We start from the raw sequence: 27,836 nt of genomic DNA, 5'->3' as shown, positions 1-27,836 counted from the left end.
TTGAGTCATGGCACAGCACGGTGTAACTTCTCTAACAGCAAAAATAATTGAACGTACGTAAGAAAAATATTGATATGCAGAGAGTTAAGTAAAAACGAGAATAATCAATGAAGTTGCTAGGTGTGAAAAAAGTTAACGATATACAAAAAGGAAGCACGAGTAGTTAGTAAAGAGAGGAACATTAATTGAATAGTGCAGTAAGGTGCGGACGGATATAATAAGACTCGTTGCAGTGTGAATCGTGAGTAAAAACCGGAACACTGAATAAATATTGATGAGTGAAATTAAATGCCAATAGGTCATGACATAGCAGATAATGAAAGACCAGTAAAGGAGCTATGCATAAAAACAGTCATAGGAGGTCAAGTAGTGATGTGATATATAAAAGTAAAGCCTTGCTAATAATATGCCTGATCTAATACGTAACACGACAATAGAAGCCATGTATGAAAATAACTAATAAGTCTGCTAGGAGTAATACTATATAAGAGTAACTAAGGCTAATTATAGAGGTGATATATAGGCTATGTATAAAAAACGCTAATAAGTCTTCTACGAGGTCATGACATAGTATATGAAGGTACAATCACCCGCCAAGTTGCTTCCCGACGAAGAGCGACGCGTACCAGTGGATGGGGAGCGACGGGCGCGGCGGGGCGAGCCGTGGGGCGAGGCGTTGGGGGTGCGGGGCCGGGAGCTGCAGGTGGAGGAGGCAGTGGTGGAGGGGTGGGAGGTGGTCGTCCCCGCCCCGGAGTGAGAGCCGCTGGGGAAGTAACGGGAGCGACGGTTGGCCTCCAGGAACACACCGGCGGAGTTGTGCATGCGTGTCTGCAGCGCCAGCACCTCCTCAAGGTCACTCTCGCTGTGATAGGGGAACCAAGACAAAGAGTAATTAGCAGCGGAACCACCAACTGAGGGACACGGACATTGACAGAAGCTAACCTAACCTAATGTAAAATGAGAAAAAGGTTGCTGTGATAAGGGAACCATGACAGAGAGAAATCAGCGATGGAACCACCAACTGAGGGAAACGGACATTGACAGAAGCTAACCTAACCTAACCTAACCTAATGTAAAATGGGAAAAAGGTCGCTGTGATAGGGGAACCGTGACAAAGAGAAATCAGTAGCGGAACCACCAACTGAGGAACACGGACATTGACAGAACCTAACCTAACCTAACCTAACCTAACCTAATGTAAAATGGGAAAAAGGTCGCTGTGATAGGGGAACCATGACAAAGAGAAATCAGCGACGGAACCACCAACTGAGGAACACGGACATTGACAGAAGCTAACCTAACCTAACCTAACCTAACCTAATGTAAAATGGGAAAAAGGTCGCTGTGATAGGGGAATCGTGACAAAGAGAAATCACCAACAGAACCACAAACTGAGAGACACGGATATTGACAGAACCTAACCTAACCTAACCTAATGTAAAATGGGAAAAAGGTCGCTGTGATAGGGGAACCATGACAAAGAAATCACCAATAGAACCACCAACTGAGAGACCATGGACATTGACAGAAGCTAACCTAACCTAACCTAACCTAACTTAACCTAACCTAACCTAAACTAATGTAAAATGGGAAAAGGTTGCATATTCAGTAAGCAAAATTTTCAAGGAAGTCTTCATGTATGGAAAGAAGATCGCAACCCACTGGGATTGATTTTCGACAGAAGCGTAAAGTGTGAAGAAGTTTGGATGTTCAATTAGCAAAATTTCATGGAGTATTTCAGGAATGGAAGGAAGATTCTAACCCACTGAGATTGATTTTGGGCATTCTTTTTCTAAATGAGTTTTGACATTGTGAAAGAGGAAAGTTAATAAATTCATTGGATATGTAAGTCAAGGAACGCTTTAAAAATAGATATAAAGCCTAAACTAATGGACTAAATTTTTGGACAGTTTTTTCATGGTAAGAGGAGCCAGAACAAGACCTAAATAAATAAATAAATAAACAAACAAAACACACTGCGACACACTACTCTACAAACTCAAGTTATCAGAGAAATATCAAGTCCAACACAACCCACAAGAGAATGAAGTAAAAGGTTAGTATTTAAGTCTGCACTCACCTTACATTATGTGGCTGACAGTAAAAGCTGATGACACTTATCTGACACTTAGGTCTTACCCAGCATTGGACATGAAAGCACGGTAAAGGTCCATGGTGATGTGCTCGTCCCTGGCCTGCTGTTGCTGCTGCTGTTGTTGCTGCTGCTGCTGTTGGTCCTGCTCCTCCTGCTGTTGCTGCTGCTGCTGCTGTAGTGACTGTGGCTCAGGGGCTGTTCGCTTTTCTAGTTCAGCTGAGTCTAGGCTGGTGGACATCTTGTTGCCGTCGTCTGCAAGTTAATACATGGTTAACTCAGGCACAGGTAATTCATTGTTCGTTAACCTGTCAAAGCGAGATGCAGACTTCCTTTCCACGTCTTCAAGCCCACCTGTCATCCGGGAACTTGTTAACCCCTTGACTGCGGATTGCCTACAAGAAAATATCACCAAGCTACAGGAATGGAACAAAAAGTGGCTGCTACAATTCAATGGAGACATATGTAAAGTCATGCACCTTGGGAGGGGATATCCAGCACACCAATACCACATGGGAAACACTCCACTATCCACCACAGTCATAGTTTTAGCTTGAGGGAAAAATATATTAAGTCAAGAAGTATGTTATATCAACCCTTGAACGGCAGCAGCATTTGAAGAGTAGCTCCCCCAAAATGAATGGTCTATATACAGTCACTGCCAACCTTAGGACCAGCATAAATATAGTTACGCCGCATAAGAGATGTTTAAACTATCATCTATATATAGATTCTACCGTGATCTGGAAGTGTTGTTATATTTCTGCCAAACAAAACTGACTGACTGAATTTTGGACCGTCTATATATAGTTCCACTGCCGTCTAGGGGTTAAGGCATGAAGGACAAAATAGGAAGTCCTTACCGATCACAGATAAGGAATTGTCTCCATCCGACTTTAACCTCCGAATTCTAGGAGGCAAAGAGGCGGTCTCCCCTCCAATGTCCGAGGCGGAGTTGAAGGAAGCTATTGAGACAGAAGATGGGGTTTTGGAAGGTGGTGGGAGGTTAATTGAAGTGGAAGAGCCAGTTACTGACACAGATGGTGGGCTGCAAATGGAATTGGAGGAGGCTGAAAAGGGAATAGAAGAAGAGTTGTTAGTGGAAGCAAAGGAGCTTGAGTTAGAGAGAGAAAGAGGACTACTGAAGGAAGAGACAGAGAGAGACTGGTTGAGAGGGGAAGGGTTGCTGACTGACACAGAGGACACACTGCTGAGGGACACACTAGACACATTACTGACTGATGCAAGGGAGCTGAGGGCTGATGCTGACTTATTCAAGGGAGACCCATTTCTTTTAGTGGCAGAGGAGCAGCTGCTGAATGACACTGCCGACAAATTACTGACTGACACAAGGGAAGTAGACTCTTTAACTGGAGTGTACAAGTCTCGGGTCTCGACTGGGTGGTGAGGGGGAACTAAAGAACAAGTGGAGGTGACGGGGTGGGGGGCACAACCTGAGTAATTGATAGAAGCTGAGGAGCCGCACACAGCAGCCGAGGCATGGTTAATGAAGGAGGTTGAAGCACTCATGGATCCAGAGAGCAGGGAAACGGACGACCCAGCAGGGGGGGAGTTAATGGACAAGGTGGAGGTGTATGGCGGAGAGGTGACATAGGGTGTGGATGGCTCCGAGGATGTGGTGGTGGTTGTAGGGCACTGGGAGGAGAGGGAGGAGCAGGAGGCTGATGTGGTAGGGTCCAGGTAGATGTGAGTCTCCTTGGTGTAGGCTTGGATGAAGTCCCCGAGCTGCTTGGAAATGACAACTGCCCGAGCCTCTGAGGGCAGTGTCTTGCTAGGGTTCTGCGGAGGGGAAAAGATGAGCGGTAATTGTTTAATGCCTGAAGAAAAGGGGAAAAGAATGACAGAAGAAGAAGCAGAAGTAGAAGAAGAAGAAGAAAAGAGAAAACAACTGAAGAAGAAACAGAAACAGAGAAGAAAAACAAGAAAAACAGAAGAAAAAACAACAGGAGAAGAAGAAACAGAAGAAAACTAAGAAGTAGAAGATGAGAGAAAAACTAACAGAAAAAGGGGAAACAGAAGAAAATCAAAAGAGGAAGAAGGACAAACAGAGGAAGAAGAAGAAGAACAGTAAAAAAAAAAAAGATATATTCCCTCCCTTCCTCTCTATAGGGAAAGCCATGACGGACAGAAGACCAAGCAAGACCAAGGCAACATATACAACTCCATGACCAACAAACCCACAAGCTACTCACTCTCACCTGAATGTTCAAGGGCGAGTGCAGCGTTCGGGAGGCCGAGCGGAGGAAGCGGTACACTAGGTCCGTCTGTTTCTCCTCGTCACACCCGATCATCAGCCGCCTCTGGATGTGCTGCAGGTAGACGGAGAAGGCCATGCGTGCCTGGTACTTGCTGTGGGAGGGTGGACACAAAGGGAGAGTTATTCAAAGGGTACTTGACAGCGATTTTTCTAGTCACGGTAATTCAGTTTTTCAGGCGGACACAAAAGGGGAGTTATTCAAAGGGGACTTGACAGCGATTTTTCTAGTTACAGCAATTCAGTATTTCAGTCTATGGGTCGTATTCTTAAACATTTCGACGCTCAAGCACACACATTTGACAAGGCTTTCGTAGGAGTTGTGGGCATTTCCAGGGGTAGTTTTATGACCCTGGTGGTAGTCTGGCCATTCTTCTGTGCCATGAATGTAAGAAGGCGGTCATAAGACTTTGTATAATCTCCTCTTCGACCTTTGCAAGTAATTGATGTGAGTGGCGGAAGTGTCTAAGAATACCGACCTATGTAAATCAATCCTGGGACTTAATGATATCACCAAAACATAGTTCACCTCAGCCCTCAAGATTTATAATGAGTGCCTGGAATTCCTGGAGAGTTTGCTAAACCTACCTGAGTGCCAAGCCATTCTCCAGTGCCTTCAAAACACTGGCTTTCACCTTCTTCAAGTCTTTGCATTCATTTTCCTCCTCCTTCTTGTTGGGGCCTAAGGGAGGGAAGGGAAGGGGACAGGCGTGAGCGGCGACACACTTGAACAGCAATACAGTTCTCTCACATCACTTTGTCCTAATTTTGCTACTTTCCCTCAGTGGCCTTCTACCTCAGATGCTTCAGGAGACTGACCTCAATGGCTCTCTAGTTTTTACCACTACTTATGTAAAATATATGAAAAAATATACATTGAAAGATTGCCGAGTTTTCATCTTTAACCTGGTAGCAGCGATGGGCCAAATTTGTGGCTGTACCGTGTAGCAGCGACGGGCCAAATTTGTGCCATGATATAACCCCCCCAAAATAGATGATGCATAAACTGATCACAAATGCTTTGATATATATATTATGAAATGGTTTGTGTGAGTGATGATTTTTTCCCATTTTTCTCACTTAGAGGGACCATTAAGAAACATGATCCTCGCTGCTACCGGGTTAAGAAAAACATAAAAAAATATACATGGAAAGATTGCTAAGTTTTCATCTTTAAGTGAGGAAATACCAACATACACTTACCTTGAACCAAATACTATCTACCACACTTATAAATCATCACCATAAATAACTGATAATATTGCAACCCATAATTTATTCTTGTTAAATAAAGAAATCCTAAGAAAAGTGTTAAGGTATTGTGGATTAAATTGCTTCATTCTCATTAAGTCTGTAATCTATATGAATACCTTGTGCAAATACCTCTTACTGTGGCTATATGGAACTAGACTATCTCCACAGTCCTATCCCTGAACTCTTACTGTGGCTATATGGAACTAGGCTATCTCCACAGTCCTATCCCTGAACTCTTACTGTGGCTATATGGAACTAGACTATCTCCACAGTCCTATCCCTGAACTCTTACTGTGGCTATATGGAACTAGGCTATCTCCACAGTCCTATCCCTGAACTCTTACTGTGGCTATATGGAACTAGGCTATCTCCACAATCCTTTCCCTGAACACCAGTAAAACATGTACATAACAAGCATTGAATGTGTGTGTAGTGCCATACCCAAGTTTTTCTTGTTCTTGAAGAAAATCAGCCCCTTGGGCAAAGCGCGCTCATAACAGGTCAGCCGCTCCAGGGAGGAAGCCAGACCACTGCTGGACACCCCAGACACACGGCCAGTTGCCACTCGGCCGAATCTGCAGCGTTTGTGTGGCACAGTGGTTAGGGGGGAAGGCATGGCTGGGTTAGTGCTGGTTAAGATTATTGTTGACTAAATCCACTCCACTATACTGGACTATGTAACTCTTTCAAGCTCTGTTTTGACTGTGATTGTAATAAAACTTTTCTCTTAAGATGAATGACAGGCATAGAAGACTTTGGAAAGATCAAGGACAGGCTAGAAAGAGTTGGTCTTCCGAGGGGTGAGTTGAGGTCAGAAGCAAGTGAGGAGGAGGGCTGTAGATGTGAGGAGGAGGAGGAGGAGGAGAAGGGAGAACACAGGGATGAGTTACAACAGTTTAAGTGAAGCTGGAAAAGGAAAACTCTTAGGGAGATGTGAGACCAAGGAGTTAATTATCTCTCTATTTCATGTAAACTGGAAGCAGAATCTCACTCTTACTAATCAAAGGTTCCAGTCAGTGTACAAGGTCCCTTTCTACTAACTCTCCATACAAAAGTCCATATCATTAAACATCTCGGCACCTCAGTTCCCCTGTTAGAAAAGCCTCTTGTGGAAGTTTCTGGGATTTTAATGGACTGTTTTGTGATCCCAGTGATAGCTTTACCCAACTTCTGCATCGTGAATGGGAAAAAGCACCCAAGAAAACCCGGTTAACCTTCTCTGTGGCCTTGGGAAATAGTCATAATGGAAGTTTCTGGGATTTCAATAGACTCTTTCGTGATCCCAGTGATAGCTTTACCCGACTTCTGCATCGTGAATGGGAAAAAGCACCCATGAAAATCCGGTTAATCTTCACTGTGGCCTTGGGAAATAGTCATAATATTCTAAAGTCTGGTACGTTTGAAAAGCCTCTCGTAAAAGTTTCTGGGGATTTCAATGGATTGTTTAGTGATCCCAGTGATAGTTTTACCCGACTTCTGCATCGTGAACAGGAAAAAGCACCCAAGAAAACCCGGTTAATCCTCTCTGTGGCCTTGGGAAACAGACGTAATGGGAGACCGAAACATTTAAAAATACGGAACTCATAATCTCGTATACTAAAAAAACATTACGAAAACTGTGACGTGAACCCAAACACACTTTAACTCGGACTCCACAAGGGCTAAAAACTTGACTCTACTCTCACCTGGTGTAATGGGAGACTAAAACATTTAAAAATACGAACTTCAAAATATCGTATACTAAAAAAAACATTACAAAAACTCAGTGACATGAACCCAAACACACTTTAACTCGGACTCCACAAGGGCTAAAAACTCGACCCTTCCCTCACCTGTTAGTCCGAGGCACGTGCGGGTAGAGGTGGTAGTGGAGGACCAAGTTGAGGGGGCTCTCGTACTCCTGCAGCCCCCCGTACAAGGCCCATGAGTCCGGGGTGGGGAAGATCCGCGCCCAGCCACCCCGCCTCTCGTACTCCTCCCGCACTTGCCTTACGATCCGCAGCTCCTCCGGGGTGGGGACGATTGGGCCACTCTTGGTGAATTGGTTTCTCTCATAGGCGTCCATGGAGTACCGCTGGTAAGACATAAAGAGTGTAATGTTGAAGTTGGAAAGTTTCGTTTAGTCGGCGCAATATCTGTGGTCATATGCCGGAGAGGGACAGAAGGGGAAAGGATTACAGGAGAAGGGACACAACCCCCGATTAATACCTGGTGTACCCATTCACTGCTGGGTGGACAGGGCTATAGGGTATCGGAAAAGCCGCCCAAATTTTCCACTTTGCCCGGGAATCGAACCCAGGCTCTCTCGGCTGTGTAATGTTGAACCCCAAAACTCAATGACTACTAATAAAGCTGCGTAATAAACAAACCATGAGTATAAATGACTTAGAAAATAATCCACACCTCTATTGCAATCCATTATATACTTATACTAATATGAAGCGCAATGAGAAACCAATACACATAACACCACAAATAACTACCAGAAACCTAAAATAACTTCCATTATAAACAGGATAATTATCATTGTTATTATTATTATTAGAAGAAGCAAAGCAGGTAGAAAGAGAGAGGGGTGTGGACTTCAGAAGCCCTCAAACACCTGAGACGCCCAGAAAGAGAAAATGAAAATAAATGTAATGAGAGAGAAGTAGAGAGAGGACGAGATAACATAAAAGATTGTAGAAGTGAAGGGACTGAGGGGCAGATACAAGAGCATGAACATCTAGCAAAAAAAAGACATGTATATTAGTTGTATTACCAGGAACGGTAATTTTCGGAACACGGAGGGGCGTGAGGACATCTTGGCAGAGTAGGGATTGACCACCGGCACACCAACGAGGGAGAAGAGGTCAGCAAGCATCGCCGACTTGATCTTCAGGTCCAAAGGCTGATCAATGTTGAGGGAGGGAGAGAGATTGACCTCCAGCACCCAAGGCTTGAGCTGGCTGTCGATCAGGATGTCAAACCCGTACAACTCTGAAACCCCAAAGGAATATGAGTGAAAACCTGATATTCTAAAGCGATTGAGACTTTTCACAAGGGAATACAAATGAAAACCTGATATTTTAAAGTAATTGAGACTTTTCACAAGGGAATACAAATGAAAACTTAATATTCTAAGTGATTGAGACTTTTCACAAGGGAATACAAATGAAAACCTGATATTTTAAAGTAATTGAGACTTTTCACAAGGGAATACAAATGAAAACTTGATATTCTAAAGCGACTGAGACTTTTCACAAGGGAATACAAATGAAAACTTGATATTCTAAAGCGACTGAGACTTTTCACAAGGGAATACAAATGAAAACTTGATATTCTAAGGTGATTGAGACTTTTCACAAGGGAATACAGATGAAAACTTGATATTCTAAAGTGATTGAGACTTTTCACAAGGGAATACAAATGAAAACTTAATATTCTAAAGTGATTGAGACTTTTCACAAGGGAATACAAATGAAAACTTGATATTCTAAAGTGATTGAGACTTTTCACTGAAGGCTTAACCGACAAAAAATGAGACAAGGGATAAGGAGTTGATATAGTACTCTGTTTAGGAGCAGTGAGTAGTGGGCTTTTTTTTCATTATTATTTTCTTTTTTTTATGTCCTTGAACGGTCTCCTCTACTGTAAAAGAAAAAAAAAATCTATCAAGTGTCCCGTGTGGTGCCCAGCGGCCTGACTCACCAAAACAGTTGCGGGGGTGAGGCACAAACATGTTGGTGGCGGTGTTCATCTGGTAAGAGGCGGCGAGGAGCGACTTGATGATCACGTCTTCGATGGACCTCATCAGCGCGCCCGTGTCGATGCCTTGGCTCTTCAGGTGCCGCAGAAAGGCACTCAAAGACCACTTATTCCCCTGGTCATCCACCTCGGGGTCTTCATTTCTGGGGAGGGATTAAGGAGTTTGATATTCACATAGTACAGAACATAAAACATACACACAATACTTGTACAGTTAAGCCTCCATTTAGTGCATTTCTTGTTAAGGATTTCAATATAACTGACACCTTCACACACTCACACACACAAATAAAAGTTCCACCAGTCCTGAACTGAAATAACACCTCCATTTTGCTTGAATTTCTTTGGTACTTATCCCACATTAACCCGGTAGCAGCGACGGGCCAAATCTGTGGCTTTACCGTGTAGCAGCGACGGGCCAAATTTGTGCCATGATATACACCCCCCAAAATAGTTGATACATAATCCGATCACAAATGCTTTGATATATATTATGAAATGGTTTGTGTGAGGGGTGATTTTTTCTCATTTTTCTCGCTTGGAGGGACCATTAAGAAACATGATCCCCGCTGCTACCGGGTTAAATAGAGGGTCTACCAGTATTACAAAGCACAATATGTAAGGGTGGAGCTACTGATGCATTTCCCATGTTTACAGAAAATGATATGCGATACAATATTATGAATGTAGCAATGTTAAAGCTCTTCATTATTGCCTGTTCAGGGGGATCAGTGAGAAATGGAGGAAATGGTAATGAAAATAGGGATGAAAGAACTTAGTAAGGTACTGAATATAACATTAGTGAAAGTTATTAATCAGTGAATATATCTTGTTGGAAGTGGGATAAGTGCACAGTAGATGCTCATGACAGAAATGATAACACAACAACATCAACAACAACTTACTGAACATGACTTAATGGGTGGATGGAACTTACTGACAGATGGATGGAACTTACTGACAGATGGATGGAACTTACTGACAGATGGATGGAACTTACTGACAGATGGATGGAACTTACTGACAAACTCATTGACTTACTGACAGATAATGAACATAACACAAGCAGATGGATAGAACTTACTGAGAGAGGGATGGAACTTACTGACAAACTTATTCACCTACTGACAGAACTTACCGACTTATTAATTTAACTTACTGACTTACTGACAGATAATGAACATAACACAAACAACAACTCCAAAAACAACAACAGCAGCACCCACAACTGTTTTTTTTTAGCCCTTGAACTGTTTCCTTTGCTGTAAAAAAAAAATAAATAAAAAAATAAAAAACTTACTGGACATAATTGGAGTGGAACTTGTTGACGGAGTAGTTGGTGAGGTGGATGCAAGGGTTCCAGAGGTTCTTGCCATGCTGGTACTTGACGGTGGCGAGGCGCACCAGCCCCTCCTCGTACAGGTACACCACCAGCGGGTCCAGCGAGGTCACACCCACGTAGAGCCGCAGGTCACACTTGTAGCCGTCCACCAGCAGCGGAGACTCGATGTAGCGGCACAGCAGAGAGGTCTCATCAGCAGGCACTTGATCCACCTGAGACAAGCAGGAAAAAATAATAATAAAAAGATGGTAATAATAACTAAGTAGAATCTAATGAAAACAATAAAATAAACTGAAAAATGAACCTAAAAATAAAATAATAATAAAGAAAAAATAAAAACAATACAAGAAACTGATAAGATAATGACTAAGAAAAGCAGAAATACTACTAAAATAATGATAATAATAACAATAGGGTGAGACAGCAAGGTGGGGACCAGGAATTGCGATGAGTAACTTGTATGAGTCGTCACTTCCTTTATTCAGTTCCCCGCTACAGAGGCAAAGAAAGACCCGAGAAAGGAGAGGTAGCATGACGAGAGCTCCCCTCACCACCACCACCGCTGTGACGTGCGATTCTGACACAGCCATTACATAACATTCCTCGTGATCTATATTGCTGTGATACCAATTGACGTTTCTTTTTAAATTCATCATGACCTGAGTGACCCTTTCTTTTTTTTTACATCAGAGGACACGGGTCAAGGGCACTAAAAAAAGTACATATAATTAAAAAAAAGCCCGCTACTTTCTGCTCCTGTAAAAGATAAAAGTAAAGAGTAGCCAGTTCGTAGCCTCAGTTAGTTGACGTGACATTTCTATTCCCTAGTTACACGTAGTATTTTCATTAGTTACGTATTTCTTTTCCTCGGCTAGATATCTCCTTTCCTCAATTATTATTATTATTGAGATCAGCTAAAGTGTGTCAAGGGAAAGTTTAAAAAATTACATAGCATTATATATAGCAGAAGTAGTACCCACCTATGTACCGACTTCTGCTTTACACTAATCAACATCAACAAGGAAAACAACATCACTTCTCTCCCTCAGTTTGATGTTTCCTGTCCCAGTCGATCAATTAATTATTTCAAACATCATTCTCCTCTCTGTGATAATTCCCAAGTGCCTCTATTCCTCTCACACTAATCAACATCAACAAGGGAAACATCACTTCTCTCCCTCAGTTTGATGTTTCCTGTCCCAGTCGATCGATTAATTACTTCAAACATCATTCTCCTCTCTGTGATAATTTCTGAGTGGGTCTTATGCCTTTCCAGCGCATATCAACAACCCCCCCTCCACCCCACCCCCCTTCGGAGCCCCCATACTCACCTGGTTGATCAGGTATATCCCCTTGCCCTGGGAGGAGGCGACCGGCTTCACTATCCACGTCCCTCGCTCCCGCAGGTGGGTGTCACAGAAGTCCCGATACTCGGTGGGCAGGATGAAGCTGGTCGGGATGAAGTCAAAAAGCTTCACCCCGAACTGCCGCTGCATGCGTTTGATGTTCATGTACAGCCGGTCCTTGCGGGTGAGCTCGGATGACCTGAAAGGGCGGGGGGGGAGGTGTGAGTGTGGGTGTGTAGTGAGACTTGTTCCGAAATAATTCTTTATAACTATTAACCCAGTAGCTGCGGGGACCATGTTTCTTAAAGGTCCCTCTAAGCGAGAATAATGAGAAAAAATCATCACTCACGCAAACCATTTCATAATATATATCAACGCATTTGTGATCAGTTTATACATCATCTGTTTTGGGGTGTTTATATCATGGCAAAAATTTGGCCCGTCACTGGTACACAGTAAAGCCACAAATTTGGCCCATCACTGCTATCGGATTAAGTGAACTAGCTACTAATACTTTCACACTGACAAAATGAAGAGGAACAGAACTAAGGCTTTCATACTAACAAAATTAACAGGAACAGAGAGACAAGGGTGAGGATGACCCACTAAGGCTTTCAAAAGGAAAATCAATCCATCTTCAATCACCTGGGGAAGTGGTTGACCTTCTGCCAGTCCTGGAGCTGCCGGATCTCGTTGGGGTTGAAGTGAGCGTTGCCCCAGTACAGGTTGAAGAAGGAACTGCTGCTCTCCACCTCGTTGAAGCCGTGCGCCTCCATCAACATGCGGATGAGCTTCGAGTCGGACTGAAAATGTGACAGTGGTGTGATTATAACCTCTTGACTTGCTTTGAAAGACTACATATATTTGTGTATGTGTTTGGCTTGTTTCTCTAATGGTGGTTTTCTTTTAGGTAAATCTTTAGCAGCCTCTCTGATCAGGCTGAGGAAGGCTGATAAAGACCCACATCTGCTATTGGCTGCACAGAGACAGAATGACACTGAGTAGAGTAAGAGGTATCAGGTCGAGCCATTGCACAGGGATAGAGAGGAGTAGAGAATGAGGTATTAGGATTAGCCCTTGCACAGAGACAGAGAGACACAGAGACAAAGAGTAGAGAATGAGGTAACAGGATTAGCCCTTGCACAGAGACAGAGAGACAGAGAGACAAAGAGTAGAGAATGAGGCACAGGATTAGCCCTTGCACAGAGACAGAGAGACAGAGAGACAAGAGTAGAGAATGAGGCACAGGATTAGCCCTTGCACAGAGACAGAGAGACAAAGAGTAGAGAATGAGGCACAGGATTAGCCCTTGCACAGAGACAGAGAGACAGAGAGACAAAGAGTAGAGAATGAGGTAACAGGATTAGCCCTTGCACAGAGACAGAGAGACAAGAGTAGAGAATGAGGTATAGGTATAGCCCTTGCACAGAGACAGAGAGACACAGAGACAAAGAGTAGAGAATGAGGTATTAGGATTAGCCCTTGCACAGAGACAGAGAGACACAGAGACAAAGAGTAGAGAATGAGGTATTAGGATTAGCCCTTGCACAGAGACAGAGAGACAAAGAGTAGAGAATGAGGCACAGGTATAGCCCTTGCACAGAGACAGAGAGACAGAGAGACAAGAGTAGAGAATGAGGTAACAGGATTAGCCCTTGCACAGAGACAGAGAGACAGAGAGTAGAGAATGAGGCACAGGATTAGCCCTTGCACAGTGACAGAGAGACACAGAGACAAAGCGTAGAGAATGAGGTAACAGGTTTAGCCCTTGCACAGAGACAGAGAGACAAGAGTAGAGAATGAGGTATAGGTATAGCCCTTGCACAGAGACAGAGAGACAGAGAGACAAAGATGAGAGAATGAGGTAACAGGATTAGCCCTTGCACAGAGACAGAGAGACAGAGAGACAAAGATGAGAGAATGAGGTAACAGGATTAGCCCTTGACTCTTCAAAATGCAGCAAAAAAGTTCTAATTTATAAACTGCAAATCAAGAAAAACTAAATTGAATGATGTCCTCAGTTAATAAAAGTGTGGGCTTAAACTACTGAGACACGCAAGTACTTAAGTTCTCCCTAAGACCAAAGGAAGGCCTACCTGTGAAAACTTGAAGGTCATGGTGTATTTGTGGGCCATGGTGTCCTTGGGCGGGTCCTCCAGGGTGGCACAGTTGAAGAGGAGGTAGCCGCTCCTCCGGCTGCCGCTGCCCACCCACATCACATCCCCCTCCATGGTGATGTGCTCCTCGCTGCAGAGACAAAGTATAGCAAATGACAATTAAATCCTTGCCCAGTAAAGTGAGGCTGTCTGTTCATTCCTTTAGCTGCTCAGAGGAGGAAGGGTGTGAGGCATTAGATGAAGGAGAAAGGAAGGAAAATGAAGAAAGGACACCATAGGGATAGTATGATTATAAGGGAAGAGGAGCCATGTACTCAAAGCTGCAGAGGTAGAATTAGAAGGGAGGAGACCAGCTGGAAGACCGATAAAGACCTTGAGACAGAGTGTGGAAGGAGACATGAGAAGGATGCACATCAGGAAGGAGAGCGTAAACAATCAAGAGTGGGAGAGACTCATGGCCTGTTTAACCCCATAAGCGAAAATTAGGACGTAAAACAAAAGGAAGACTGAAGAAAACCTGGAGACAGAGTGTGGAAGAAGACATAAGAAGGATGCACATCAGGAAGGAGAGCGTATACAATCATCAAGAGTGGGAGAGACTCATAGTCCGTTTAACGCCATAAGCGAAAATTAGAACGTAAAACAAAAGGAAGAAGAGAAGATAAGGAAAGGCACTAATAGGAGAATGCAATGATGTGCTCACCAAGACCAAGAAGACACTAAAATAAGACTAAGATGGCAGGGTCAGGAAGAATGTCAGAGGGAAGGTTGTGTGACATCATCCACAAGCCACATACTTTTTGTCACCACACTAAATTGCTTGACATTCCACCATTTTTGTCAAGAGCAAGAAGATATCAGGGTATGAATTACATGCCTTTCCTAGAACTCATATTAAGAAGAGTCAACAACTTGTATAAATCACATGAAAATTATGGAACAACCTAAAGATACGTAAAGAGAACGTCATATTTGAACTTACTATTTGTGTTTCCCGGTAGAGGCGTACTTGTTGGTCCTGTTTTCTCTCTTCAGTGACCTTCCTCTTTCCTTCTTATCTTGGTTCCTTGAGCTGCCTTTTCCTTTCTCCCTCACCTTCTCATTCTCCTTGTCCTCCCTCTCCGATGGGTCCCCGTTGGTCTGAGGTCGGCTTGGGCTCCGCGACGCAGCCCTCTTCACCTTCTCGGCCCACTCCATGTTAAAATAAGAACGTGGCTTTTTCTCCTCAATGGTTGTACTTTTTTCCTCTTTACTGTGCACAATTGCGTGTTCACTCTTGGTGCTCTGGGGAATGGTTGGCTGGGCCATTTTCTGTCTGGTGAGCAGCCGACCCTGTTCCCCAGAGTGACTCCTGGTGTGCACAGTCCCTGGCGGTCTGGTCTTCGGCTTCTTCTCCCTGTTCTGGTTGTCTCTGTTCTCGCATTCTCGCCTTTTTCTCTCCGAGCTAGAGTTGCTGGGGCTCGCGCTCTCCCGCCGGTTCCCTTCTGCTCTTCTTCTGTCCAGCGAGAGGCTCCTGCTCGAGTCGCTCTTTTGAAAGCGGTCAGAAGTCTTATTCCTGACAGACCCTGATCTCTTGCGGTCCAGAGAGGAGGTCAGTCCTGAAGTGTCTGAGCCCCTAATCACTGACCTCTCCAGGGTTGAGCTGCTCCCTCCACTGCTGGTGCTGAACCTACTTGAGCTACTGGTGCTGCTACTACTGCTGCTGATGCTACTGCTGCCACTGAGCCTACTGCTACTCCGGCTGTATGGAGGGGCTCGGGGCACCTCTGGAGGCTTGCCGCATACTTTCTGTCCTCGAAGTCTAAGGTCTGCTTCATCAGAAAACTGGACTTTGTGTTCCCCCTTCTTTGCGCTCTTCACAGGAGAGCTTGACTGAGAGGAAACTTTCGGTAACTTCTCCATCGTAGTTAATACTATGGTACTCTTCTACAGCAGATTGCATAACATCTAAATTAAATTACAAAAATAATATATCTCTGTACTTGTATAAAGAAATTTGTTTGACTAGAATGGAGTATGTGTTATATATTAAACTAATCACCTAGCAACTAAAGCAGACAAGACATCTAGGAGCGGAGCGCTCTTTGTAAAGAAAACGCAAGAGCTCGACAAAGACAACATCCAATCACAGCAGAGATGGCAAAGAACATCCACAACAGATGTCCCAGGCTCTATTCTCGTTGCGTGGTGCGGGGTCGGGCGGGAAGCAGCGCGTTGTGGTGGCAGGGGGAGAGGAAGGCTGCTGTGGGCGGTGGTGGAGGGACGAGAGGGGAGGGAGGCTGACTAGGTTGGGTGTTCCTTCTTGGATGTCATTGTTGTGGCGTGTGTGAGGCTCCAAGGCAAGGTGGGGTCACCTGGGCGAGTGTGACAGGTTCATCTATCACTTTAGGAAGGGTTGTCCAGACTGGAGACCCTGCAGAGGAAAACACTGAGTTAGTTACACCATTCAAAGATAAATTTGTCTAGTCTTTTAATCTAACATAAAAATGGATGGGAAATCCACATACGAGTGTTGCGATAAACTGTATATCAATGTTCGCATGTGCAAGGAAATTTTCGTGTAAGTTTAGATGACAATACAATGATGATTAGTTTCTCAATGCCTTTGGTTGTCCTGCTCTGGCACTCAAAGCACTCAAAAGTTCTGAGCTGTTTGGAAATGTGAGTGCTTTAAATGTTCATGTGTTTAAATGTCCAGAATATGTGGGGATGAAACCCTCTCTGATATATTACACAAGTTTTTCCAGAATTTGTCAATGATCTTCGCTTGACACTATCCATGCCTAAGCTGGGGCATGAGAATTATTTAGCTGGCATCTTTGCTGGTATTGGCATAACACTGTCAACTTCAACACCATTTGTAAGGTTTTGCTCAGAGGATGCATCCCACTCAAAAAATCATTATATACAGTGACAACATTTTTCATTGGGCAGAGCTTAGTGTTTCAGTGAGCGGATTTCCAGGTGTAGGTAATCTCACTGTATTCCACATGATCCACAGTTCTGGGCACCATTGACACCACTGAGCCTAATGTTTAAAATAGTTTGTACACTGCTCGCCTGACCGAAGTGGCGGGTGAGTATGTTGGGCTGCGGTTCTTCCTGGCATGTCTAGCACTATGGGAGGATTATGTCACTACCAGGTGAGTTAAACAGGTGAGTACAGTTTCCACACACACCTCATTTAACTAAATTCTTTCTTGGCAGACAGCACATCCACTTTATTGTTATTTAATCCAGTAGCAGTGACGGGCCAAATTTGTGGCTTTACCATGTACCAGTGATAGGCCAAATTTTCACCATGATATAAACCCTCAAAACAGATGACGTATAAACTGATCACAAATGTGTTGATATATATACTTTGAAATGGTTTGCGTGAGTGATGACGTGATGACTTTTCTCACTTAGGGGGGCCATTAAGAGACATGCACAGCTACCAGGTTAAGACTGCAATCACCACAGTCTAGGCTCCTCCACTCACTCACTAGCGAACACTTAAGCCCGTATTAGAAAAGAGCACCAGACAATGAAGCCCAAATCACTGACACTAAAATGGGCTGGGTCACATGTGGTCAACCTTGAGCCAGGGGTGAACAGCAGTGACATGGGGGGCTATTCCTTTACTCCCTGGGGCATGGCTAGTTACCCCCATGTTAGGTTACCCATGACCCTGCCCAAAGACACCTGATACACGTCACGGGGGGGCACGGGGCGGCCACGGGGCAGGGCGGGGCAGGCCAGGTGGTGCTTTCATGAGTCATGCCTGGCGCGGGGCGGGGCGGGGCACGGGTTACTTTTCCTCCCTCCCAGCCATGGCACTTACTACAGGGGTGCCAGTGCCATGCCCCAGGCCGCCCCGGGGGACACGTGTGGCCCGGGTCAATACACGAACACTGTCTACCACGGGACTGCGCTAACGAGGCCGAGGGAGTTACGAAATACACTTTGCATTCAACACTTCTGGGTCATGTGCCGTGAGATCTTAGCCCCTGTGATGACCAGGCTCCCGGGGCATCCTCATCCCCTGGGGGCGTGTCCTTGAGTCACTGGCGTGGCTTACAACTCGCCTGATGAAAGGGAGTGAGGAACGAGAACGAGGAACTCCTAATGGTACTTCGATGCCTTGTGTGTGATATCTCTAAAGCCCCTGTGATGGCCAGCCTCCAGGGGCATCCTCATCCCCTGGGGGCGTGTTCTTGAGACACTGGACGGGCTCGAACCTCGCCTGACGAAGGGGAGTGAGGAACGAGAACGAGGAATTAATAGTCGGTGCCTTGTGTGTGATCTCTAAAGCCCCTGTGATGGCCAGCCTCCCGGGGCATCCTCATCCCCTGGGGGCGTATCCTTGAGACACTGGAGGGGCTCGAACCTCGCCTGACGAAGGAATGGGAATGAGAAACAGGGACGAGGAAGTAGTAACATTCCTTCAGTGCCTTCTGCGTGTGATCTCAAAAGCCCCTGTGATGACCAGCCTACAGGAGCGTCCACATCCCCTGGGGGCGTATCCTTGAGGGTCTGGAGGGGAGGGAAACGGACGAGGGATGGCAGCGAGGAAATCCTAATACTCCTTCAGTGCCTTCTAACGCCCCTGTGATGACCAGCCTCCGGGGACACCCTCATCCCCGGGGGGGCGTGTCCTCGAGGGGCTGGAGGGCCTCGCACCTGGCCTGACGGAGGGACGGGGGCGAGGAACTCCTGAACCCCTGAACCCCCGAACCCCCGACGGCGCCTTGCTACTGAGGGCGGGGCGGGGCGTGCGGGGCCTCCTGGGGGTGTCGGTGCAGGGGCAGGGTGATGCAGGGCCTGGCAGGGAAGGGCAGGGCAGGGCAGAGGCAGGGACGGGACTCACCTGCCGCCCTCGTCGCCCCGCATGTCAACACACTGGTCCACCTCAGCCCGCAGTGTGACGTCAGACCACGTGACACCTGCAGCCACCCGCCCGCCGGCCCTTTAAACGCCGGACCTTTAAACGCCGCAGACCTTTAAACGCCGGACCTTTAAATGGCACAGACCTTTACACGCCCCCATGCCTTTGACTCCTCATATCTTTAAATGGCTCAGACCTGTAAGTGTTCTCACCTTAATCGTGTATCGGATCAAACAATTCACGAGAAGACTTATATGCGTTTAAATGCCAACGCCTTTAAATGCCCCACTGCTATAAATGGCAACACCTTTAGATGGCCCACTGCTATAAATGGCAACACCTTTAAATGGCCCACACCTTTAAACGGCATAGACCTTTTAAAACCCACATCTTTAAATGACCTGCACCTTTAAATGGCCCATGCCTTTAAATGCCTAATCTTTAAATGGCCCACTGCTATAAATGGCAACACCTTTAAACGGCATAGACCTTTTAAAACCCACATATTTAAATGGTCTGAACTTTTAAATGACCCATGCCTTTAAATGCCTACACCTTCAAATGGCCCACACCTTTAAATGGCAACATCTTTAAATGGCCCACACCTTAAAATGATCTACACTAGACCTTTGAAAACTAGACCTTTGACCTTTGAAAAACTAGACCTTTGCGTATACGTAGATACTTTGGATAGTAAAGAATGAAGGTCACTTACAAATTAGGCAAAAAAATCACTTAACCAGGTAATATTCTGGGAGGGTTTGATTTCATTCTGGATCTTTAATTAAACGCAAGCACAGTTCAAAGGCCCTTACTTTCAAACGGCCTTGTCACTCTACCGGAAGCCCTTGATAGCTTACAGCGCTAATTGTTTTCGGGTCATTAAATTAGATTCACTTAATAGCGTATGACTCCTTGATATACGTAACTAATTGACTGCTTACTTTTTTTACTTTTTTTTTAAGATTTTTACGACCACGAAATAGGAAAGAATTACATGTTGGAATTAGTTTGTCTGTCTGTATGTCTCTCCCAGTCTTTGAACTACCAGAGAGATAATATATAGAGATAAATAGATAAATGGATAGGATAAACAGGTACAAAGATAGAGAGACAGACAAAGATAGATAAGCAGACAATTAGATAGATGGATATAGATAAAGATAGATAGATAGGTAGATAGATAGATATACATACAGCAAGATAGATGGATACATAAATAAAATAGAAAGATAGGTAGATAGATAGTGATATATACATACAGGTAGATAGGTATACATATAAACAGACACCATAAATATACATAAAAACAACCAGCTAGATAAACATAGACTTCCCAAGTAGTATCTATGTGTGTCAAAACCATAACTTGTCTTGCTCGATAATACCTAATCTGTGGCTGTTTACGTAATGACAGGCTGGTGGGTCGTTTTCCGAGGCTGGCCGCTGCAGTGATGGCGGGGTAGCGGTGAAGAGGACGAGGATATTATGAAGGGATAGAGAGAACCAGGCGAGGATAATGGCTGGACGAGAACGTGTGTGTGTGTGTGTGTGTGTGTGTGTGTGTGTGTGTGTGTGTGTGTGTGTGTGGAGGGGGGGGGGGGATATAGATAGATAGATATAGAGATAGACAGAAAGATATAGAGATAGACAGAAAGATAGCTAGATAGACTAAATAAATAAATAGCAAACTAAATAAATGCAAGTGGTGATATTATGGGTGACAGGGAGAAGACCAGGAAAGGTTAATGTCTGGATGAGAACGTGGGTGTGTGAACGATAGATAGACAGATAGATAATTATATAGATAGACTAAATAAATAAATAGATAAATTAATAAATGCAGCTGGTGATGCGTTAGTATATGAAATAAAAGAAAAGAAGAAAAAAAAAAAGATAAGAATTGCAAAACTAACTTGCTTGAGAGAGAGAGAGAGAGAGAGAGAGAGAGAGAGAGAGAGAGAGAGAGAGAGAGAGAGAGAGAATTACTTATATAACTGCTGACTATTCACTTCTTACACTCCATCTCTCACCCCCTTTTCTTGAGCAACACACACGCACACGCACACAGACACACAAGCACAGCCCTTTCATGGATTATTTACAAACCAATCCCGCATAGCAAAGGTGTTTTCCGTGCTGGTAGGCGGCTCTCAGCTTCACCGCCACAGGGACAATTCACACTTCCCCCCTACCTGTCTCACACCGCGGCCGCGAGCTCTTGAGCGAAGACAGAAGCGAGGACAATAACTGAGAAAGAAGCTGGAGAGGAAACCGGAAAGCCTTGAATATCGGAGGAAGCCATAAAGCGTCAACATCAGTGAGGCGAAGAAGATAACCGCCGAAGAAGCTGAGGAGGAATCCCGAGAGCTCTGACCGAGTACTGAAGTAAAGCCCGTAGGAGTCACCATCAGTAGGACGTAAGGAGTTGATTCATCCATAATATAGGAAAATCATGTACTTTATTAAACTGTACTTTGAGAGATAAGGGAGTGCTGAGACCTATTAGCCTCTACTTTCTCTGTATATTCAAACGTTTAAGCTTAATTTCTTCATATTCTTTAAACATCCCGGGGCCCAAACTCACATATTTTCAAGAAAGTTCACCAATCAATCAACCCTATCTTCTACTTTCCCTATATTCATTTTAACTTTGGTACCTTTTTACAATCACTCAGTCATCTTCATATTGCTTGAGGAGCATTAGGATAGCAAGCTCCTCCTTCCTCCTCTCTCGCATTCTTCCACACCAAGAAAGTTTAACTATTCGCAAACTCTCATCTCAGGAGCAACGTATCAGTCCATCTACTGCTTTCTCTATATTCATTCTAACTTTGATACCTTTTTACAATCACTCAGTCATCTTCATATTGCTTGAGGAGTATTAGGATAGCAAGCTCCTCCTTCCTCCTCTCTCGCATTCTTCCACACCAAGAAAGTTTAACCAGCCGCCAACTCTCATCTCAGGAGCGACGCATCAGTCAGTCTTCCCAGCGATGATGCAGCCCCGTCTCATCCTCTCCGTGTGGGTCTCCTTGGGAATGGCGCTGACGGGGTGGCAGGAGGTGGAAGGGGTCCCGCAAAGTCCAAGTCCTGAATGCACAACCACCGTCATCAAAGTCCCGATTCTCTGCCAGGTGGTAAGTGGGTCACATACTCAAAGATGTCGGGGGAGCTTGCACACCTACATCAGGCTTTCGTAGAGGTTGTGAGTATTTCCGTGGGTAGTTTTATGGGCGTAGTGATAGTGTGACAAGGCTTCGGCACCGTGACCATGTAAAAAACTCATGAACTAACGTCTATTCCCCTTTTTGGCCTTTCGTAATGTTTATTGTGAGAGGCGGTAGCGTCTGACAAAATGGGCTTGTGTGTGTTGGGGTCAAAAAGAGTGGCTTTGAAGAATAAGTGGTGAGGTCATGGGAAAATATGTCTCTCCCTCTTCCTTTCCCTCTCTCTCCCTGTATCTACCCTTCTATCCATCTATCTATCTCGCAGGTCGTACATCACAAAGGAAATCTACCTGAGCTCCGGAAGGAAAAAGAGGAGCAGCTCAAGCGACAGATCTGCCCGTGCCCACACTTCAGAGTCGGGGGCCTGCTGTGCCTCGAGATCGTCCACATCCTGGCCAGAAAATACGCCCCTGCCAAAGTGTGCGGGATGTATAGAGACCCGGTGCTGCAGACGTCGAATACGAGTGTTGTGACGGGACCAATAGAGTAGCGAGTGACAGGGATGGTAGAGTGATAGGTAGCAGGTGTGTTTATATTGAAGCCCCGAGAGAAATCAATACGTAGGCTGTGTGGGGTTTGTTTCTTTTGTCTACGTAGTTAGTCCGGTGTTGCGTGACGGCTAATGGGAGTGATGTAACAGGGAGAGTGGATTAGTTAGAAGTTACCAGGAGGAAGGGTGTTTGTGTTTTGTTACGTGTTTGGTTAGTTAGACGTTGGTGTTGAGTGACATGGGAGTGTTGTAAAAGGGACAATGGATTAGTTAGAAGTTACTTACCAGGAGGAATCGATACCCAGGTTGTGTGTGGTTTGTTATGTGTTTGGTTAGTTAGACGTTGGTGTTGAGTGACATGGAAGTGTTGTAAAAGGGATCAGTGGATTAGTTAAAAGTTACTTACCAGGAGGAATCGATACCCAGGTTGTCTGTGGTTTGTTACGTGTTTGGTTAGTTAGACGTTAATGTTGAGTGACATGGGAGTGTTGTAAAAGGGATCAGTGGATTAGTTAAAAGTTACTTACCAGGAGGAATCGATACCCAGGTTGTCTGTGGTTTGTTACGTGTTTGGTTAGTTAGACTTTGGTGTTGAGTGACATGGGAGTGTTGTAAAAGGGATCAGTGGATTAGTTAAAAGTTACTTACCAGGAGGAATCGATACCCAGGTTGTCTGTGGTTTGTTACGTGTTTGGTTAGTTAGACGATGGTTGCATGAGGTCTAATAAGGGGTGCACGGGAAAACAGAGTAGTTAGAAGTTTAATTAAAATACGCGTCACTGAGAAATCAATATCTAGGTTCTTCGTTTCGTAGGTGTCAACGTTTTTCAAGACATTTTTTTTCCTTAACAGACCTTCAACTTCTTTCCTTTCTTTCTTTTTGGTTAATTAATTTTGTCGTATGATTATTTGTGTGTGTAATCTGCATTCTTTTATTTCAGTCTTTTCAGCTTCTAAACTTCATAATCTTAATATCTGAATGATTTTATATATTATTTTAGTGATATTTCGAGTTCCTGTCGTGTGTAGGGTTGCGTGCGAGGTCCGAATTCATATATATATTTTTTTTTCGCCATTCTCCTAATCAGTTTATTGTCGAACCGATTCCCCGACTTTGTATGAGCTTCGCGGTAATTTGCAGACTTCAATCCCTTAAACGGCACGGCAAACAGGGAGATCAAGGAGTGTTTACGAGAGTTTCAACGGCTCCTCTTCCACCCCCAAACAACTGCAGGCTATTCCTTTTTTCACTGCCAGGACTCACGAAGTCTTCCGAATATTTCTGCGGATGATCAATGAGTGTTTATACGCAAGTTTCAACAATATTCTTTTCTCTATAGACAATATTTCTCTATTCCACAAGACGATATTCCACTCTTCTTCACTGCCAGGACTCACGAAGTATTCCGAATATTTCTACCGACGACCAATGAGTATTTACAGAAGGTTCCAACAGCTAATATTCCGTAATATAATATTCCTGTCTATTCCGTAAACCAATATTCTTCCTCTCTTCACTGCCATGGCTCACGAAGTCTTCCAAATATTTTCTGTCGATATTCATTGAGTATTTACAGGAAGTTCCAACAGCTATTCCGTAAGATAATATTCGTTGCTTCTCCGCAGTCCGCGAAGTCTTCCAAATATTCTGTCGAGAAAGATTATTTCTCTATATTCACTGTTGCTGATGTTTACGATGTTTGATGATTTTTTTTCTGACATTTCAAGTAATTTAGCAAGATCTATTTTTTTTTTTTCAAGTAGGCTATTCACGATTTTTTGTAACCGTAAAAATCATTGTGTCTATTTCTGCTTTAGCCTACTATTCAACTATTGAGGATTTCTAACAACCTGTCTTCCACTGTTTCAATCTCCTATTCAACTATTGAGGATTTCTAACAACTTGTCTTCCACTGTTTCAATCTCCTATTCAACTATTAAGAATTTCTAACAACTTGTCTTCCACTGTTTCAATCTCCTATTCAACTATTAAGGATTTCTAACAACTTGTCATCCACTGTTTTAATCTCCTATTCAACTATTGAGGATTTCTAACAACTTGTCTTCCACTGTTTCAATCTTCTATTCAACTATTGAGGATTTCTAACAACTTGTCATCCACTGTTTTAATCTCCTATTCAACTATTAAGGATTTCTAACAACTTGTCTTCCACTGTTTTAATCTCCTATTCAACTATTGAGGATTTCTAGCAACCGTTTAACTCATTTATCTTCTACTGCTTCAATCGTCCACGCGGATTTCTGCTGACCGCTCAAAGCATTACGCTAGTTACTCTTCCTGCTGTCCACGGCGTCCAGTGAAGGCTTCTGCTGGCCGCGGGAACCATTAACTGCAACACTTGTTCATTACCCGCATTATTCCCGCTCAGCCCTCACGCGATCCCTTGTTAACCGGGAGCCGAGGCGTAACACTTTCCGCCTCTGGGTTTTGAGGTTATAACGCCGTAGCATCGCCGTCAGGGCACTCAAGCGTTCTTTAAACCTTTCGTCCTACTTTGCCCTCACGGCGCGTCCATTCCCAGCCCTCGTTCCGGTGCTGAGAGCTGAGGGCCTCCTGCCATCTGTGTTTAGCTAGTGAGGAAATGAAGATTTAAGTAAATAGTATAGCTTATCGCATCCCGCACTCTCAAGATCCCGGAGATACAATATTCAGTGACCTTTGCGTTGGTTAAGAAAGGTTTTGTGATAGTCCTCCTTATTTCAACACCTAGCAAACACGCGAGTCAGGATAAAAGCTGGACATTTCCTTTACACTGATATTCGCCACGCCTAGGAAGTTCCTGGCTTCTTCGATGAGTGGTGGAAGGCAGTCTTTACATAGGTTGAGTTCGCCCTCCATTGTGGAGGACAGGCGTGCGTTACTGAGTGCTTTTAAACATCACTGTAAATAGGAAGTGGATTGTGATTAAGATTAATAAATATGAGTCAGATATATCTTGTTTTTGTTAATATCCTGATCATGAACTTTGGTTCACAACATGATAGTTAATTCAGTGACACCTGAGGGACGCGTTAGGAAAACACAGCGGGGCAGCCTCTATGTGGCTTCCAGAGCAACTATCATGCCCGAGGAAACAATAACAAAAAAGCCTTCTGGAATATAAATCCAACATTAAGTTAACATAGACTTAAAATAATCATCTTATAATGTCAAAAGCTAAGAAGAGAGAGCTGAGGAAGATCAAGTTCGAGGGCCAGCTGGTGCAGGCGGGTCAGGGGCTGGTGGACCGCCTGCTGGCCTGCGTGGAGCGCTGCCGCCCCGCCATGGAGTCCTGCCTGGGCAAGGAAGGGGTGCGCCTCTGCGGGGACGCCACGCGCGCCTTTACGCAGCTTTCCTCGCGCTTGCTGCACGAGCGGCCGTCCTCGAGGTACAGCACGGCGGAGGTGATGCGGGACTTCCGGCGGCGCGGCAGCAGAATGGTGATCGACTTGATGCAAGATGACCTCGTGGAGAGCGTGGTGATGCACCAGCAGCCCCCCCTGGCGGCCACCATGCTGACGGCCGTGGTGTGCCTGCTGGAGCAGGAGGGCGTGGGGCTGGACGAGGCCGTGGGCCGCGTCCTGGACAGCATCCTGCTCGTGTGCGGCAAGACGGACTACCTCGCAGACTACATCCTATACTTCTTCGACGACCAGCAGACCTACAACGACGAGGTGACCGTCTACAACGTTCTGCTGAGCGCCGTGCAAGGGGACCTTGACGACGACCGCCCACTCAGTCCCTGGTGAGCCTCTGCATGGCCTCCTCGCCGCCCCTATCAGTGACGCCTCTCGCTGCCACTGTAAATAAATCGCCGCAAGCCAGCGCCTGTGAACCCTTTGCACTGCCTGCGTCCCCGGGCACCAGCGCCAATGTTATAAAGGTCGTGTCCGGAGGTTTGAGCGTCGCAACAACCCATCACGCAAACTACACGTGTTGGCGATCACGTTACTCTCTAATGAACATTATATTTCACATCAAGCATGACGCCAGTAATCATTCATACTTAGTTTCTCTCACTTAGATAGTGGAAGTAAACAAACAAACACACCGAGCCAGACTGATGAATGCACTCAATAATTCACCCGCCCTGAGCGGTGGCGTGCGTCGGGCGGTGCGTGTGGAGGCGCGGCACTTTTCCTCGCTGTTTGTGTCTTTCTTTAGGAGCCACGCAACAGACCGGAATGTACAATAAACGGCGAACTGAAGCAATAAAACGCATCCAAATGACCACATAAATCTACTTTGATCCACAACGACGACAACGACAACAACAGCGACGATGACGACAACAACAACAACGACAGCTACAACAATTAACGTAACAGCTACCAAGGGTGTTCTCACGTGTCTTCTTGGTCACTACAACTACGCCAACCTGTTTTTCCCATTATATTAGTACCAGACAGACAGAAACACAGACGGACAAGGACGAAAGCATCACCGCCCCACTCGCTACATGAAAACGAGCGATAATGACTGCAAGAAAGGCGACAAACACAACAAAAACAGGGAGGACGAGGACACAGGAGCAGGGGGACGTACGGGGAGGAAGGCAACACGTAGACTGAAGACAAAAACAACAAAAAAAGACAACAAAACAACAGCAAGAGCGAAAATAAGGACCCAGGGGCAGAGGGACGTATGTAAGACCCGACCTAGCATAGCAACGCGTCCCCTCCACAGCCTCTCTCAGCCCCCCTGTGCCTCCACGCTGCCAGGTCACCCAGGACGCCGCGCGGAGGAGCTGACGCCTCAACACAAGACACGTGCAAGGACAGTGTCACGTCGCATCCACTTGGCGAGTCACGGTTCCCTTGCACACAGCCGCCTCCTCTTCCACCTCCTCCTCTTGTTAGTTTTCCGTCTTTTTCCTTTCCTTTCTTTTTCTTCTCGTGTTTTGTTTCTCCTTCCTTCCTCTGCTCCTTCGTACGTAGCCTCCTCCTCCTCCTTCTCTTCGTTCTTTTTTTTTTAATTTGTTTTGTTTTTCTTTCCTTTTCTTCGCCTTCTACATCTCCTCGATCCTCCTCTTCCTTTCCTTCTTTTTCCTTTCCTTTTGTTTTTTCTTCTTT

The 27,836-nt window shown here is 45.0% G+C and overlaps 1 protein-coding gene and 1 long non-coding RNA gene across 13 annotated transcripts in view; one reads left to right on the top strand and one right to left on the bottom strand.

Moving 5' to 3' along the window:
• Positions 1-19,320, bottom strand: part of LOC127007889 (tubulin polyglutamylase TTLL5-like) — a 36,170-nt gene extending 16,850 nt beyond the window's left edge. For 9 of the 12 annotated variants that reach the window (XR_007760669.1, XR_007760670.1, XR_007760671.1 and 6 more), the window contains exons 1-15: positions 18,839-19,320; positions 15,156-16,586; positions 14,153-14,303; positions 12,702-12,859; positions 12,042-12,255; positions 10,669-10,922; positions 9,312-9,511; positions 8,383-8,600; positions 7,454-7,695; positions 6,063-6,196; positions 4,956-5,049; positions 4,306-4,462; positions 2,956-3,892; positions 2,140-2,347; positions 627-862 (exon numbers count right to left, since the gene is read on the bottom strand). Coding sequence is in view for 4 of the 12 variants with exons in the window: in XM_050879335.1 (XP_050735292.1) it covers positions 627-862; positions 2,140-2,347; positions 2,956-3,892; positions 4,306-4,462; positions 4,956-5,049; positions 6,063-6,196; positions 7,454-7,695; positions 8,383-8,600; positions 9,312-9,511; positions 10,669-10,922; positions 12,042-12,255; positions 12,702-12,859; positions 14,153-14,303; positions 15,156-16,075 (4,123 nt within the window). In the remaining 8 variants the exon portion in view is untranslated. The remainder of the gene's footprint in view (positions 1-626; positions 863-2,139; positions 2,348-2,955; positions 3,893-4,305; positions 4,463-4,955; positions 5,050-6,062; positions 6,197-7,453; positions 7,696-8,382; positions 8,601-9,311; positions 9,512-10,668; positions 10,923-12,041; positions 12,256-12,701; positions 12,860-14,152; positions 14,304-15,155; positions 16,587-18,838) is intronic. The other 3 variants (XM_050879338.1, XM_050879336.1, XM_050879337.1) reach the window with 3 other exon arrangements.
• Positions 19,321-21,182: 1,862 nt separating this feature from the next.
• Positions 21,183-22,947, top strand: LOC127007888 (uncharacterized). Its single transcript, XR_007760665.1, has 3 exons — positions 21,183-21,463; positions 22,011-22,183; positions 22,539-22,947. It is a non-coding gene; the product is annotated as an uncharacterized LOC127007888 (long non-coding RNA).
• Positions 22,948-27,836: the final 4,889 nt, after the last annotated feature.

This window comes from Eriocheir sinensis, chromosome 36 (assembly GCF_024679095.1).
Source record: "Eriocheir sinensis breed Jianghai 21 chromosome 36, ASM2467909v1, whole genome shotgun sequence".
Lineage (NCBI taxonomy): Eukaryota > Metazoa > Arthropoda > Malacostraca > Decapoda > Varunidae > Eriocheir > Eriocheir sinensis.
This window is presented reverse-complemented; position numbering and strand designations above follow the sequence as displayed.